This window comes from Salmo salar, chromosome ssa24 (assembly GCF_905237065.1).
Source record: "Salmo salar chromosome ssa24, Ssal_v3.1, whole genome shotgun sequence".
Taxonomy (NCBI): Eukaryota; Metazoa; Chordata; class Actinopteri; order Salmoniformes; family Salmonidae; genus Salmo; species Salmo salar.
The window spans coordinates 24,466,917-24,484,367 of NC_059465.1; the positions used below are offsets into that span (position 1 = coordinate 24,466,917).

At 43.9% G+C, this 17,451-nt stretch overlaps 1 protein-coding gene across 1 annotated transcript in view; it reads left to right on the forward strand.

Annotated features, from left to right (window-relative positions):
* The window catches only part of LOC106585483 (eIF-2-alpha kinase activator GCN1), a 37,971-nt gene extending 20,584 nt beyond the window's left edge, over positions 1-17,387 (forward strand). The window contains exons 39-57 of the mRNA XM_014171737.2: positions 23-91; positions 179-514; positions 607-749; positions 862-979; positions 1,080-1,295; positions 1,525-1,689; positions 1,869-2,030; positions 2,822-2,914; positions 3,078-3,221; positions 5,729-5,998; positions 6,192-6,305; positions 11,660-11,890; positions 12,131-12,324; positions 12,508-12,622; positions 15,238-15,334; positions 15,760-15,908; positions 16,031-16,141; positions 16,297-16,518; positions 16,680-17,387. Coding sequence (XP_014027212.2) covers positions 23-91; positions 179-514; positions 607-749; positions 862-979; positions 1,080-1,295; positions 1,525-1,689; positions 1,869-2,030; positions 2,822-2,914; positions 3,078-3,221; positions 5,729-5,998; positions 6,192-6,305; positions 11,660-11,890; positions 12,131-12,324; positions 12,508-12,622; positions 15,238-15,334; positions 15,760-15,908; positions 16,031-16,141; positions 16,297-16,518; positions 16,680-16,805 — 3,075 coding nt within the window. The 3' untranslated portion in view covers positions 16,806-17,387. The remainder of the gene's footprint in view (positions 1-22; positions 92-178; positions 515-606; positions 750-861; positions 980-1,079; positions 1,296-1,524; positions 1,690-1,868; positions 2,031-2,821; positions 2,915-3,077; positions 3,222-5,728; positions 5,999-6,191; positions 6,306-11,659; positions 11,891-12,130; positions 12,325-12,507; positions 12,623-15,237; positions 15,335-15,759; positions 15,909-16,030; positions 16,142-16,296; positions 16,519-16,679) is intronic.
* Positions 17,388-17,451: the final 64 nt, after the last annotated feature.

Here is a 17,451-nt window from a genome sequence, read left to right on the forward strand (position 1 = left end):
TGTTTGTCTCTTTGTGTTGCAGGACCTGTCCCCATACCTGCCCAGTGTCATTCCTGGACTCAAAGCCTCTCTGCTGGACCCTGTGCCTGAGGTATGTACCTCTGCCTAACAGCTCAACAACAAACCCTTTAAGTGGTTTGGTTACCTGATGATAACTCTCTCTGTCCTCTCCTCTCAGGTCCGTACAGTGTCAGCCAAGGCCCTGGGTGCCATGGTGAAGGGCATGGGTGAGTCTTGCTTTGATGACCTGATGCCCTGGCTCATGGAGACCCTGGCATCTGAGCAGAGCTCTGTGGACCGCTCTGGAGCTGCCCAAGGTCTGGCTGAGGTGATGGCTGGGCTGGGCGTGGAGAAGCTGGACAAGCTGATGCCAGACGTGGTGCAGACGGCCAGCAAGGTGGACATCGCGTCCCACGTCCGCGACGGTTACATCATGATGTTTATCTACCTGCCCCTCACCTTCGGGGACAGGTTCACCCCCTATGTTGGCCCCATCATCCCCTGCATCCTCAAGGTAGGGAACACTCAACAATCACTAGCATCTCTCCATTCTCTCTCTGGTTGTGAACACCTCTCACCAGTCTCCCTCTCTCCTTGGTATTACAGGCTCTGGCAGATGAGAACGAGTATGTGAGAGACACTGCCCTGCGTGCCGGCCAGCGCATCATCAGCATGTACGCTGAGACTGCCATCGCCCTGCTGCTGCCTGAACTGGAACAGGGCCTGTTTGACGACCTCTGGAGGATTAGGTCGGGCATCTACCCATATATACACACACTATACATTTTATGTCAGTATGTAAGGGTTTTACCTGGCAGTGATAGTATGTAAGTGAGCCTCCATGTTGTCTCTGGTTCACAGGTTTAGCTCCGTGCAGCTGCTGGGAGACCTACTGTTCCACATCTCTGGAGTCACAGGGAAGATGACCACAGAGACCGCCTCAGAGGACGACAACTTTGGCACAGCGCAGTCCAACAAGGTATTCTGACAAATATGCGTGATTGTACTGTATAGATGGTTGATTATAAAGTGGTTTGTATGTGGTGTTGGTGCTGAGCCCTCTTCCTCCTCTCCCCCAGGCGATCATCGGAGCCCTGGGTGGAGAGAGGCGTAACCGAGTCCTGTCTGGCCTCTACATGGGCCGTTCAGACACCCAGCTGGTGGTGCGACAGGCCTCCCTCCACGTGTGGAAGATCGTGGTGTCCAACACTCCCCGCACCCTCCGGGAGATCCTGCCCACCCTCTTCACCCTGCTGCTGGGCTTCCTGGCCTCCGACTGCCCTGACAAGAGAACGGTAACGCTACTGCTCATTAAGTCTACAATCTATGGAGCTGTTTCCTTCTTGCTCTTTCACAGCTTTTGCACTTTATCACATCCCCTTTGTCTAACTCTCTGTGGTCCTGTTCATTAGTTGCACATGTTAAGACAATTCAGTGTTCTGAATTTGAGTGTATTTGCGTTCTGTGTTCTCTCATGCTTCTGATCCCGTGGTTACTGAATGTGGCTTCTCTCTGTGGTTGTAGATCGCTGCGAGGACACTTGGAGACCTGGTTCGTAAGCTGGGAGAGAAGATCCTCCCAGAGATCATTCCTATCCTGGAGGAGGGTCTGCGCTCAGACAAGAGTGATGAGAGGCAGGGTGTTTGCATCGGCCTCAGTGAGATCATGAAGTCCACCAGCAGGGATGCGGTCAGTACCTCAATACATACCTGGACACTTTTTCCTTCATCTTTTTATTCATGCTTTATTTAACCTGGCATTTAACCTTGAGATTAGTGTGAATTGTTCAAGGAAAACTTCAAATGTCTTAGACATAGCAGGGGTATGTGATGCCATGGTAGAGCAGTAAGGTGACTGTGTGTTTCCAGGTGCTGATATTCTCTGAGTCCCTGGTCCCCACGGTGAGGAAGGCTCTGTGTGACCCCCTGGAGGAGGTACGAGAGGCTGCAGCCAAAACCTTCGAGCAACTCCATGCCACCATCGGTCACCAGGCCCTGGATGACATCCTGCCTGCCCTGCTCAAACAGCTGGTGAGAGACACATCCACACACACCAACATTAACCCTCTTCACCTCTAAACAACCCTCTGTATCCACCATAGCCATTAAAACCAGTAGATAGTAATAGCGCTGACATCATCCACGTATTCCTATGGAAAACTCCTGATGGCGCATGAAGTATTTGAATTTGAAGCGTGCCTTATTGCTGAATGGGGCTTGAATGGCACCAAAAAAAATCACTAAGGATCATGGTGAAAGTGGCCGTAACTAGCAAAGTATCATGGTCGATGTAGTAGCTTTCATCCTGTCTGAGTCATCCGGGAGCCTCCTCGTAGCCTGCTGGCACGTGATTGGTCTGTGTCAGCAAGTGGTCCTGTGTAACGACAAATGTTGTTGTCCAAATGGATCCCTATTTAATCCAATTTCCTGATTTGTATTTAACTTTAAAATAAATCACTGTGTGGATCGAACTTGATCATAATAAACACATTTTAGAGCTCTAAACTGCTGACAAAACAAAAAAAGCCCGTTCTGGCGATCGTCATTTACATAGGCTTTCTAGGGCAGACCGGGGCTTTCTAGGGCAGACCGGGGCTTTCTAGGGCAGACCGGGGCTTTTGTCACGGCTGCGTTGCTACGCAGTAGCCGACCAGCAGAGCTTGTGACTTTACGCTCCATACCGGACACTGGGGGCCTGATATCCACACATTGTGTTCGGTAATACTCACTCTCATGTCCCTCCTTAAGAAATTCTGGAGAGGGCCGAGAGGACCCACCATGGAACAGAATATAGAGTGAGGTTAATGTTTCTCTGTGTGCAGGATGATGAGGAGACTGCGGAGTTTGCTCTGGACGGTCTGAAACAGGTGATGGCAGTAAAGAGTCGCTCTGTGCTGCCCTACCTGGTGCCCAAGGTGAGCTGTCCAAATATTATACACTCTACTAACAATGGTTCATCTCACTGATCATTTATTGGATTTATATAACACTTTTCCTGATGCTCAGTGCTTTTTAGTCTTTTTTATAGTATGAGTGTAGTTCTGTGTATGAATGCTATCCTCTCCTCTTCCGTGACAGCTAACTGCTCCTCCAGTGAACACGCGTGTGCTGGCCTTCCTATCTGCTGTGGCTGGAGACGCTCTGACACGCCACCTGGGGGTCATCCTGCCCGCCCTCTACTCCTCTCTGAAAGACAAGCTGGGAACAGAGGAGGGACAGCAGGTAACAACGGCATTCTGAAGTGTTTCATTGAGCAGGCTTTCTTTCATGATTTGTTTTATTTTGCCTGGAACAAGATTGATCTTATCCCTGATGTGGAAACTGCCTGGAAATTCTTTCATGATGGTTTTCTCCAAATAGTAAACAGACATGCTCCATTCCGCAGGTTCAGGGTTAAAGGGAGGGATAATCCATGGTTTTCGTCTGAGCTTTCTTGCATTGTTCACGACCGTAATCTAGCCTGGGCTAAAGCAAGGAAATCATGTTCTGATGCTGATTGGCTTATTTTTAGGCAGTTACGAAACAAGTGTTCTTCTCTTCTCAGGAAGGCCAAGTCTGAATATTTTATGTCTGTTACCACTGATAACCTGAATGACCCTAGAAAGTTTTGGAAGGCTATTAAGTCTATGTCTGGTAATGTTAATGAATTACCGTCATGTGTATTGAAGGACTTTGTTGCTGTATATGACAAAACTGAAATGCTGAATTGTTTCAATGAGCACTTTGTATCATCTGGTAGACTGTTTGATTCAGTGTCCTCTGTCTCTGTCCAACCCTGTGTGGATGAACCAGCGAGAGCTGGTCAAACCTTTAGCTTTTTGCCATTCTCAGTGCAGGTGGTACATAAGGCCCTGAAATCCTTAGATCAGAGAAAGCCTGCAGGTCCTGATCTTCTTGATCCCTGCTTTTTAAAACTGGCAGCTGATTTCATAGCTGAACCACTTACATATCTGTTCAATCTAACCCTGGAATGTAATGAAATTCCAAAGATCTGGAAATCAGCATTTGTCCTGCCACTTTTAAAAGGGGGAGATCCAACTCTTTTAAATAATTATAGGCCAATCTCAAAGCTGTCACCCCTGGTGAAAATACTTGAAACCCTTGTGAGTGACCAGCTAAAATAGTTTTTATATACTAACTCTATTTTATCAATGTACCAATCGGGTTTCAGGAAGAAGCATAGCACAATTACAGCAGTCATGAAGGTTTTAAATGATATCACTGAAGCTCTTGACAAAAAACAGCATTGTGTCTCACTTTTTATTGATCTCTCTAAGGCTTTTGATACAGTTGATCATGCTATACTAAGGCAGAGATTGTCGAGTGTAGGTCTTTCAGAGCATGCAGTTGCATGGTTTGTTAACTATCTGTCTGATAGAACTCAGTGCACTCAATTTGATGGGCTTAGGTCTGTTCAATTGTCTGTCTTGAATGGTGTGCCCCAAGGCTCTGTACTTGGTCCTCTCTTATTCACTATTTATATAAATAATTTAGACAAAAATGTCCAAAATGCACAACTTCATTTTTATGCTGATGATACTGTTATTTACTGTTGTGCTTCATCTCTTACAAAAGCTTTCCAGAACTTGCAAACTGCTTTTAATACTGTTCAACATACCTTGTCTCAATTGAAGCTTATCCTCAATACTGACAAAACTAAACTACTGGTGTTTTCTAAAGCAAGAAATAGACCTCTGAACCTTTCACCTATTACTACCTGTCAGGGCAAGGAGATTGAGGTTGTAACCTCATATAAATATCTTGGAATTTTGATTGATGATGGCCTCTCTTTTAAAATGCATATTCAACAACTTACAAAAAAATTGAAGCTGAAATTGGGATTTTATTTTAGGAATAAGGCTTGTTTTTCTTTTGAAGCCAGAAGGAGGCTAGTATCAGCTACATTTATGCCTTTACTAGACTATGGGGATATTTTATATATGAATGCTTCCGCTCAGTGTTTGAGATCAATTGACACCCTTTACCATGGCACTTTGAGATTTATTTTAAATTGCAAAACCCTTACGTACCACTGCACTTTATATACCAGGGTTGGCTGGCCTTCTCTAGTCACTCGTAGGCTCAGTCACTGGTATACTTTTATTTACAAAGCCATTTTGGGTTTACTACCTTTTTATTTGGGCATTTTTATTGTTCAGAAATGTGGTGGGTACTCTCTTCGTTCGAGGGACTTTATCTTGCTAACTGTTCCAAATGTCCGAACTGAATTTGGTAAAAGGGCTTTTATGTACTCTGCTCCATCGGCTTGGAACGCCTTACAAAATACTTTGAAACTGGAAGAACTTGTCCCGATTTGGTATTTTTAAATCACTGATGAATGATCTTGAGACTGATTCCCTGACCTGTCAATGTTTTTAATTTGCTGTTTTTGATTTTGTTATATTCTTTGTTAATTCTATGGTTTTTACTAGATTACTTGTAGTTTTTCATGTTGTTTGTCTAATTTTTATAATGACTTGGCGCTGCCTATCTTGGCCAGGACGCTCTTGAAAAAGAGATTTTAAATCTCAATGAGCCTTTCCTGGTTAAATAAAGGTTAAGAATGATTACAAGATGGTTGTAAAGCAGTTCCAAGTGCACAGGCACTACTATTAGTCATCATCATGGGATATTATTACAGTGGCTCTTAGTGGGCTGTTGTGGTCACTAGATGATGGCTCTGTCCCCAGGCTCATATAACCCCTGTCCTCACCCCACCCCTCCTCTAGGAGCTGGCCAGCTGCCAGGCAGTGATCCTGTCTGTGGAGGATGAGGTTGGTCAGCGTATCATCATCGAGGACCTGCTGGAGGCCACCAGATCACCTGACGCTGGTCTCAGACAGGCCGCCGCCACCATCCTGAACGGATACTTCTCCCGCACCCGCCTGGACTACAGCACCCACACCCGCAACCTGCTGTCAGGCCTCATCCGCCTGCTCAATGACTCCAACCCTGAGGTCCTGGTGCAGAGCTGGGACGCCATCAACTCCATCACCAAGGTTAGCAGTTGGCACCAAGAGCATTACAGGCACTGGGAATGAGTTTGTCAGGGTTTACTGACGTCGTACAGTATTTGTTATTCATGTGTGTTGGAGCTTTATGCAGCATTGATTTTATAGATAACCTAGTGACCTTTGGTTAACTGACATAGTATGCATCTGTGAAGAAATGTTCAACTCTTTGTTTTTATAGAAACTGGACGCTGGCAGCCAGCTGGCTCTGATTGATGACCTGCACAGAGACATCCGGTCAGTGGCAGCAGACGTCAAGGGTCAGCATCTGCCTGGGTTCTGTCTGCCCAAAAAGGTAAGCCTCTCCTCTAGACACATACGGTGCATTTCCACTGAGGATTTAGCCCAGTGGTTTACCCAGAAGGCTCAGACTTTTCTGTTTCCATCTACACGGGCCGGCACCCATGTCTCACTGGGCTATGGCTCTGGCGGACCTACTTTAACTTGGAGCCCCCTGGGTACTTTTCAGCTGGCATTTACATAACACTGGCTAACTGTGAACTTTAACACCTCACAAAGCAACATTCTTGAATGATGCAGAGGTTGTTGAAGTCTTTAGTATCACACTCCTAATGGAAACTCACTAAAGGAGTCCATATGCTTCCCAGCCGCAACGTGTTACAGCCTTATTCTAAAATGGATTCAATTATTTATTTTCCTCATCAATCTACACACAATACCCCATAATGACAAAGCGAAAAAAGGTTTTTAGAAATGTATGCAAATGTAGTAAAAAAGAAACAGAAATACCTGATTTACGTAAGTGTTCAAACACTTTGCTATGAGACTCGAAATTGAGCTCGGGTGCATCCTGTTTCCATTGATCATCCTTGAGATGTTTCTACAACTTGATTGGAGTCAACCTGTGGTAAATTCAATTGATTGCACGTGATTTGGAAAGGCACACACCTGTCTATATAAGGTCCCACAGTTGACAGTGCATGTCAGAGCATAAACCAAGCCATGAGGTCCAAGAAATTGTCCGTAGAGCTCTGAGACAGTGTTGTGTAGAGGCACCGATCAGGGGAAGGGTACCAAAACATTTATGCAGCATTGAAGGACCCCAAGAACACAGTGGCCATCATTGTTAAATGGAAGAAGTTTGGAACCACCAAGACTCTTCCTAAAGCTGGCCGCCCAGCCTAACTGAGCAATCAGGGGGAGAATGGTTTGGTCCGGGAGGTGACCAAGAACCCAATGGTCACTTTGACAGAGCACTTATTTTTATTTTTTATTTCAACTTTATTTAACCAGGTAGTCTAGTTGAGAACAAGTTTTCATTTACAACTGCGACCTGGCCTAGATAAAGCACAGCAGTTCGACACAAACAACAACACATGGAATAAACAAACATACAGTAGAAAAAGTCTATATACAGTGTGTGCAAATGAGGTAAGATAAGGGAGGTAAGGCAATAAATCGGAGCGTGTGCTACGGGTGGGTGCTGCTATGGTGACCAGTGAGCTGAGATACCTAGCAAAGACTTGTAGATGACCTGGAGCCAGTGGGTTTGGCGACGAGTATGACGCGAGGGCCAGCCAACGAGAGCGTACAGGTCGTAGTGGTGGGTAGTATATGGGGCTTTGATGACAAAACAGATGGCACTGTGATAGACTGCATCCAATTTCTTAAGTAGAGTGTTGGAGGCTATTTTGTAAATTACATCGCCGAAGTCGAGGATCGGTAGGATGGTCAGTTTTACGAGGGTATGTTTGTCAGCATGAGTGAAGGATGCTTTGTTGCGAAATAGGAAGCCGATTCTAGATTTAATTTTGGATTGGAGATGCTTAATTTGAGTCTGGAAGGAGAGTTTACAGTCTAACCAGACACCTAGGTATTTGTAGTTGTCCACATATTCAAAGTCAGAACCGTCCAGAGTAGTGATGCTGGACGGGCGGGCAGGTGCGGGCAGCAATCGGTTGAAGAGCATGCATTTAGTTTTGCTTGTATTTAAGAGCAGTTGAAGGCCACAGAAGGAGTGTTGTATGGCATTGAAGCCCGTTTAGAGGTTAGTTAACAGTGTCCAAAGAAGGGCCAGAAGTATACAGAATGGTGTCGTCTGCATAGAGGTGGATCAGAGAATCACCAGCAGCAAGAGCGACCTCATTGATGTATACAGAGAAGAGTCGGCCAGAGAATTGGACCCTGTGGCACCCCCATAGAGACTGCCAGAGGTCCGGACAACAGGCCCTCCGATTTGACACACTGAACTCTATCAGAGAAGTAGTTGGTGAACCAGGCGAGGCAGTCATTTGAGAAGCCAAGGCTGTTGAGTCTGCCGATAAGAACGTGGTGGTTGACAGAGTCGAAAGCCTTGGCCAGGTCGATGAATACGGCTGCACAGTAATGTCTCTTATCGATGGCGGTTATGATATCGTTTAGGAACTTGAGCGTGGCTGAGGTGCAGCCATGACCAGCTCTGAAACCAGATTGCATAGTGGAGAAGGTACAGTTGGTTGGGATTGGTTAGGTTAGGATGATACCTATGAGGGTGCCCGTATTTAGTATTGGTTGTTTAGGATGATATCTATGAGGGTGCCCGTGTTTACGGATTTGGGGTTGTAGCTGGTAGGTTTATTGATAATTTGTGTGAGATTGAGGGCATCAAGCTTAGATTGTAGGATGGCCGGGGTGTTAAGCATGTCCCAGTTTAGGTCACCAAGCCGCACGAGCACTGAAGATGGATGGGGGGCAATAAATTCACATATGGTGATCTTTCGCAAGCGGCAACGGTGAGAGACTTGTTTCTGGAAAGGTGGATTTTTAAAAGTAGAAGCTTGAATTGTTTGGGTACAGACCTGGATAGTAAGACACAACTCTGCCGGCTATCTCTGCAGTAGATTGCAACTCCGGCCCCTTTGGCAGTTCAATCTTGTTGGAAAATGTTATAGTTAGGGATGGACATTTCAGGGTTTTTGGTGGTCTTCCTAAGCCAGGATTCAGACACGGCTAAGACATCCGGGTTGGCAGAGTGTGCTAAAGCAATGAATAAAACAAACTTAGGGAGGAGGCTTCTAATGTTAACATGCATGAAACCAAGGCTTTTACGGTTACAGAAGTCAACAAATGAGAGCACCTGGGGAATAGGAGTGGAGCTAGGCACTGCAAGTCCTGGATTAACCTCTACATCACCAGAGGAACAGAGGAGGAGTAGGGTAAGGGTACGGCTAAAGGCTAGTTAGTTCCTCTGTGTACATAAGAGAACCTTCCAGCAGGACAACTGTCTCTGCAGCACTCCACCAGTCAGGCCTTTATGGTAGAGTGGCCAGATGGAAGCCACTCCTCAGTAAAAGGCACATGACAGCCCGCTTTGAGTTTGAGACTCCTTTAGGGGCCTTTTGGCAGACCATGAGAAACAAGATTCTCTGGTCTGATGAAACAAAGATTGAACTCTTTGGCCTGAATGCCAAGCGTCACGTCTGGAGGAAACCTGGCACCATCCCTACGGTGAGGCATGGTGGTGGTAGCATCATGCTGTGTGGATGTTTATCAGCGGCAGGGACTGGAAGACTAATCAGGATTGATTGAAGCTGAATGGAGCAAAGTACAGAGAGAACCTGCTCCAGAGCGCTCAGGACCTCAGACTGGTGCGAAGGTTCGCCTTCCAATGGGACAACAACCCTAAGCACACAGCCAAGACAACGCGGGAGTGGCTTTGGGACAACTCTCTGAATGTCCTTGAGTGGCCCAGCTTGAACCCGATCGAACATCTCTGGAGAGACGTGAAAATAGCTGTGCAGCAGCGCTCCCCATCCAACCTGGCAGAGCTTGAGAGGATCTGCATAGAAAAATGGGAGAAACTCCCCAAATACAGGTGTGCCAAGCTTGTAGAGTTATACCCAAGAAGATTGTAATCTTCTGTAATTGCTGCCAAAGTTGCTTCAACAAAGTACTGAGTAAAGGGTCTGAATACTTATGTAAATGTTAGATTTCATTTTTTTTATTTACAATTAGCAAAAAAAATCTAAACCTGTTTTTGCTTTGTCATTCTTGAGTATTGTGTGTAGATTGAGGTGCGGGCAATTTAATCAATTTTAGAATAAGGCTCCAATTTAACAAAATGTGGAAAAAGTCAAGGGGTCTGAATACTTTTTGAATGCACTGTATGTTATGGCAACAATTATGGCACAAAGTTTTTGTGAGAGTGTTTTCGGCTGTTTTGGCGTACACATTTTTTCCTGGAGGCAAGCCGAAGTCGACGCCCTTTCATCGGTGATTGGTCAACAGTAGGGATTCTTCAATTAAGTCTTTGTTGTCATTCAAGGAGAGACGACTCGTTTTCATGCACATTATTTCATTGAGAAATACTGCACCAAACATCTTAGTTAGATGTTGTTCTATTTTGAGGACGTTTACTGGATACTGCGTCTCAAAATGTATAAACCATACTATTGACGCTGTTTTCTCGTTTTTCAAGCGAAGCTCTTTAAGGGAGCATGCAAGCGCAGTTCTTCGTTTCACCTAGCCGACTTTGGCTAGTTACCAGCTGAACTGAAGCAAGCTGACGCCTTACCCCTAGAGCTTACATTAGCAACATGCATGCACCGCCCACCTGAGGATCTGTCTTTCAGCAATCTATTGCCTGTGTTTGAGGGGGGAAAGGTCCACTTGTCACTTAAATCTCGCTGGATTGATTGCTTTAATTTTCCTCCTACGACTGTATAATGTTATGACAGCGAAAACGTTTATAATGACCTGTCAAACACACTCTGGTAATGGCTGAAATGGACGCAATGGAATACATTGTCTTTTTGTTGAATCTATCAGAAAGCTTCGTCGGGGATTTAATGCATTGTCTCGACACTTACATCACAAGAAAGAGAAGAAAAATAACTTTATTTTGATGGACGTTCATTTTTTTGTGCAATTGAAAAAATGGGTTTAATACAAATTAGATGCGCTGCAATGAAAGCAACTTCCGGAAATATACACTCGGATTATAGTGATATTATGTTTGATCTCGCAAACAATGTAAAGTATGTTTACATGGGTGTAATCTAGAGCCAAGCGTGTTGATTTTTAATCCGAGGGTATCCTGCTATTGACACACTTGAATCATGCAATAGAACGTGACAACGTAATTGAGGTAGTCCAGACTGTGCAGGTAGGTTAGACTGAGCAAGTGTTTGGTGGTTGCAGGCCTGTTCCACCCCTTTATATTAATTGATTAATATATGCAAATACATCTGGTGTATTTATGCAAATTAGGAACATATCATTTTCTTAATCTTAACACAAAATATATAAAAGAGAACTGATACAATAAGAACATGTGTGTGTATATACGAGTGCATTTTAAGATTTGACAAAAGTTGATGACCTGAAGTCCACCAAAATCCCTGAACTCCATTATTTGTCTGTGTCAGTAAAATGTTTTATGTGCTATAATTCAGTCAATATATATGAGGGATTATACAATTCAAAACGTTTGGAATATCTTCATCCATTTTCCAACTGTTAAATTTATTATAATTGTTTTTAAAACCTTTTGACAATTTTGATGACCGTTGATATTAATATAAAACACTGGTGAGTCCAGATAGAAAAACACCAATACAGTCACATCTACAAGTTACTCCAACTCAGGCTGACTAATGTTATTATACCCTGTGTCCTCCCTCTTCTTCTTCTCCTCTCCCTCTTCCCAAGGGTGTGACCTGCATCCTGCCAGTCCTGAGGGAGGGAGTGTTGACAGGCAGTCCTGAGCAGAAAGAGGAGGCAGCTAAGGCACTGGGAGGAGTCATCAAGCTGACATCCCCCGATGCTCTCCGTCCGTCTGTGGTCAACATTACTGGACCGCTCATCCGTATCCTGGGAGACCGCTTTGCCTGGAGCGTGAAGACTGCTCTGCTGGAGACACTCACCCTGCTACTGGCCAAGGTCAGTGTCTGCTGATGATTCAGTCTGATGTTAAAGGCTGTGTTCGGTAAGCACAACATGGGAGGGGAAATCGGGCTAATACATTAAATAATAAAAAATAAAAACTATTTTCGCTCTTCCATTTCTAAACGTTTTCCCATTTTGAACCAACTAAACACAATCCTGTAGTTTCCTCCCTGCTGGAACGATGGTTGGTGTCTGGCTCTGGTCCTGACCCTGTTGCTCTGGCCCTGTCTCCAGGTAGGCATAGCCCTGAAGCCCTTCCTGCCCCAGCTACAGACCACCTTCCTAAAGGCTCTGCAGGACTCCAGCCGGGCGGTTAGACTGAGGGCCGCTGAGGCCCTGGGCCAGCTGGTCTCTATCCACAGCAAGGTGGACCCTCTATTTACCGAGCAGCTCTCTGCCATCAACAACGCTGAGGACTCCGGAGTGAGGTATGCAAAACCATTAAATTATGGGAATGTTTCTGGAATTTAGCAACCCTCAGGTGTTCTTACTGAGAAACACTATCAAGAGTAGTGATCAGTTCCATATAGGATTCCCCTCATTTAAGAAATTATTTTTGATTGATTGATCAATCAAAATTGTGATCCTAGTGTTCTGCTCCCATATTTCAGGGAGACCATGCTACAAGCCTTACGATTTGTCATCCAGGGAGCGGGGTCAAAGGTTGACCCAGCCATCAGGAAAAACATTACCACGACATTGCTGAGCATGCTGGGACATGATGAGGTATGTCCAAAGATGGTGGATAAATGAAGAGGGTTCACTCAGGCCGTTGTCAGTTCTGGTCTACTTAATGGGGTGGTTCTCCCATAGGCACCAATGTAATAGCAGCTGGGTCTGGTCTACTTACAGGCTGACTACATCAGCCTGATTTCAAAATAAATTTTGAAATCTATTATTCAATCATTGCACCCACACTGCTCGCGGTCGCCAACGAGCGTCTGCGTTGCCAAGGGCTAAAATAGAAGTCAGTTCTATTTGTGACGCAGATCGCGCAGCAAGACCTGCCTCTCCCATCTCCTCATTGGTTTATAGAAGCAGGTACCCACGTGCCATCTCCTCATTGGTTATACCCACGTGGGTGACTGAAAGACGAATGAGGTCAGTGGCGGTAATGCACCTAATTTATGAAAGTTGACAATCGCAATATAAAGTCAAGAGAAGAAAAAGCCTAGAAGGAGGAGAGATGACTAGAAACGATTCGGTTGACCGTTTTATGTGTGGATTAATTGTCGGAGTAGAGGACCTTGTGCATTTCAGGTAAAATAACAACTCAATGTTTATATCCCAGGACAAATTAGCTAGCAACAGCCAGCTAGCTAAATAGGACAAATTAGCTAGCAAGTGCAAGCTAGCTAGCTAAATTGCCATAAATGTTTAATGCTTTTCGACCTGTTCCCAAATTAATGTAATTGGGTCAGAATTTGTTTTGATATTTTAACCTGCGTGTCGTGATCGCGTTTGGTGTGGGGGACAAAATTAATTTATGCACGATGGCGCACACAGCCGGTTTGGGTTCCGTGTTACAGTGAGCTCAAAGTATTCAGACAGTGACAAATGTTTTGTTTTGTCTCTGTATTCCAGCACATTGGTTAATGTGTAGACTGTTGGCTTTAATTTGAGGGTATTTTCATCCATATTGGCTAAACCATTTAGAAATTACTGCAGTTTTTGTACATAGTCCCCACCCATTTTAGGGGACTAAAAGTATTGGGACAAATTAAGTTGTGTATTATAGTCAACAAATTTTAGTATTTGGTCCCATATTCCTAACACGCAATGATTACATCAAGCTTGTGACTCTACAAACTTGTTTGCTGCATTTGCTGTTTTGGTTGTGTTTCAGATTATTTTGTGTCCAATAGAAATGAATGGTAAATAATGTATTGTGCCATTTTGGAGTCACTTTTATTGTAAATAAGAATCTAATATGTTTCTAACACTTCTGCGTTAATGCGGATACTACCATTATTACGGATAGTCCTGACTGAATCATGAAGAGTGAGAAAGTTATACGCACAAATATCATACCCTCAAAGACATGCAATAACGGGAGGTTAGCATTTTGGGGGGGGATATTTATGCCTTTAACTTTCTCACTCATCATTATTCATAATTCATTCAGGACTATCCATAATCATGGTAGCATCCGCACTAATGCAGAAGTGTTTAGAAACATTATTCTTATTTATAATTAAAGTAACTCAAATGACACACTACATTATTTACCATTTCTATTGGGCACAAAATATGAAACACAACCAAAACAAACAGCAAATGCATCCAACAAGTTTGTAGAGTCACAAGCTTAATGTAATCATTGCGCGCTAGGAATATGGGACCAAATACTAAACTTTTGACTACTTTAATACACGTATAAGTGAATTTGTGCCAATACTTTTGGTCCGCTATAATGGGGGACTATATACAAAAAGTGCTGTAATTTCTAAATGGTTCAACCGATATAGATGAAAATACCTTGAAGTTAAAGCTGGCAGTCTGCACATGAACCTTAGTCAATGTATCATTTAAAATCCAAAGTGCTGGCATACAGAGCCAAAACAACAACAGTGTCACTGGCCCAATAGTTTTGAAGCTTACACTAGTTCCTTGACTTTCATTGAACCAAACAAAAGCAGCGAATGGGGTGTCTCACTTCCTCTTCCATGTCTGGTATATCTTCGTGCAGATACACTGACTACAGCACGTATGAATGCAACAGATCTTTTTAAAGGCAGACTACTGATCCCCCCCTTGTCTCCGTTAGTGGTAATTGTTAGAATTGAGTGCAAAACAATATCAGTTTTATCTTGCTAGCTAAATATATATTTTACCTGCAATACTGAACCTCGTATAAGGACACATTCAGATCCAAGTTTCAGTGACACTCTTTTTGAGTGCAATGTTACATTTTAGCTCTGATCAGACTTGACTTCCGTCAGTCTAGGCAGGATGTGGCTTTATGAAAGTGGTTTTGGGCCTCCTTGTCAGCATGTGTGTATGAAAGCCTTAAAGCTGCAATATGTAACTTTTTGGGCGACCTGACCAAATTCACATAGAAATGTGTGTTATAGATCTGCATTCTCATTGAAAGCAAGTCTAAGAAGCGGTATATCTGTTCTATGTGCACTTTTTATTCTTCCCGTTTTCAAGTTTCATTTTTGCACACCGGCTTCAAACTGCTGAAAATACAATATTTTTGGTTATGGAATATATATTTCAGTGTTTTTGCTTGTTTTGTCACAAACTGAAATTAGGCGAACTATTAGAATTATAAAAACCAGGTGCATCTTTAAGTAGACTCATGTCGGTCTAACTGTGTGTGTGTGTGTGTGTGTTAGGATGCTACACGCATGTCCTCAGCAGGGTGTGTAGGAGAGCTGTGTGCCTTCCTGTCTGAAGAGGAGCTGAGAAGTGTGTTGCTTCAGCACGTCCTGGGTAGGAATTTACTGTCACACCATACTCTCCCTCACACTACCCAGGGTTTCAGGAGGGAATGTCTCTGTTGTAACCAAAAAGCTAGCCACTTAGCAAACCAAATGCTGGAGCCCTGAGCAGGATATCATTTATTTGACTCATCTATGATTTCATATATTCGCAGCCCCCCAAAAATAATATATTTTTTTACAGTATTTAAAATTATACCCCCCGGTATACAGTATAAATGGTATATCGCCCAAGACTAATTTATAGCATGTTACTGTACAGCCACTGCGTTCCAATTTAGGTGCTTATTAATGGTAAAATCTGCCATTTTGAACCCATATACGGGTACGAGTGTAAAGGGCTACCTCTATCAAAATGGTAAAGTAGTAAGGAAAGACATTTATGTTTGTACTAAACAGTGCCCTCTCTTCTCCTAGCTGACATATCAGGCGTGGACTGGATGGTGCGTCATGGTCGCAGTATGGCCCTGGCCATCGCAGTCAAGTCTGCCCCTGAGCAGCTGTGTGTGGAGGACTACAGTTCAACTGTGATGGAGGCCATCCTTGCCAATGCCACTGCAGACAGGGTAGATCCCTTTAATTTATTCATTCTGTTCAACCAGACCATGGAAGGATTTGCTTTCCAAGCACTCTCTTCCCCTGTCTTTACCCTCTCTGACTAAACACTGTGCCCTGTCGTCTCCTCAAGATCCCCATAGCCACCAGTGGGATCCGAGCCATGGGCTACCTGATGAGACATCATCTCAGAACCGAGGGAGCAAGTGGCTCATCACAGCGCATTATCACACAGTTTGTCAAGGTGAGGCAGGAGGGTACTTCTCTTTATGTTACTTTTTTTCCCATTTACAAAAATGTTTCACCAATCGAGCATGGACATTATCTGTAAGAAATAAGAACACTATGACAGTGCTCCTCTGAGGATTTGTCAGTAACCTCCTGTCATTTCCCCTGCAGTGTCTCCAGAACCAGTCCAGTGACATCAGGCTGGTGTCAGAGCGGGTGCTGTGGTGGGTGTTTAAGGACAAGGCCACGCCCTCCCTGGAGCCCACCCTCATCAAGCCTCTGCTGAAGAGCCTGCTGGACAACACCAAGGACAAGAACACCAGCGTCAGAGCCCAGAGCGAACACACCATCGTTAGCCTGCTCCGACTGCGTCAGGGAGAGCAGACCATGCAGGTCAGTGACACACACAAATGAACATCCACATAGTCTCAATACTCATTATAAAGAGGACAATACTCGGGCTGATGGATTTAAGTTGTGCATTGTGCATGTGGTGTACTTATCCAATAATATGCAAATTTCTCTCACTCTGTAATGTTATGTTTGTCTTTCAGAGCGTTAGTGCCATCCTTGACTCCGCAAGTAATGACCTGCTGTCTGACTGTCACCGCCGCTCCCTGAGGAAGATCTCCAGCCTTCCAGACTCTAACGAAGAGATTGACGACACCATCCTCACGTGATGGGCAGGACTGAACACAGCTTGACAAATCCATACTGTTGCTCATGTACTCAGAAAAGACCAACACAGCAATCAAGAAAAACTGCTGTTACGTCTTACAAATATATACATCTACGGAGAGAACCCTCACACACACATACATCCCCATTAACTCCATGTTATCCATGGACCAAGGAAAAATATGAATTTACTCACTTACCTTCATAATCCCCATCTTTGGACAATTATTTAATTTTGATGTTTTAGTGGCTCTAAACATACATTTAGAACATTTGTTTCATCTCACTAAGTGCAGTTAAATTTCCTGAGTGAGCTCACTGCATAAAGAAAGTAATTTGTGCCAATTCCTTTGACATTTTAAATGTGTATTCAATGTCCCTCTTATTTTATTGAATTTATTTAGAGCATCACTGATACTAGTGTAACAAAGCAGCAATTACATTTCTCCCATTGCTTATCCTCTGGGTTTTATACCTCTGATTTTGTGTGTGTGTGGAACACAACCTGTTATCTTTATGATAAAGTTGATATTCTAAACAATTATACGGTTGTAAAAAGAAATCAAATAAAGACCTTGATTTGATAATGGTTTTGACTGTCTGAATTAACTCAGACTTTTTGCCACCTTGTGAACGTCACTCATTATC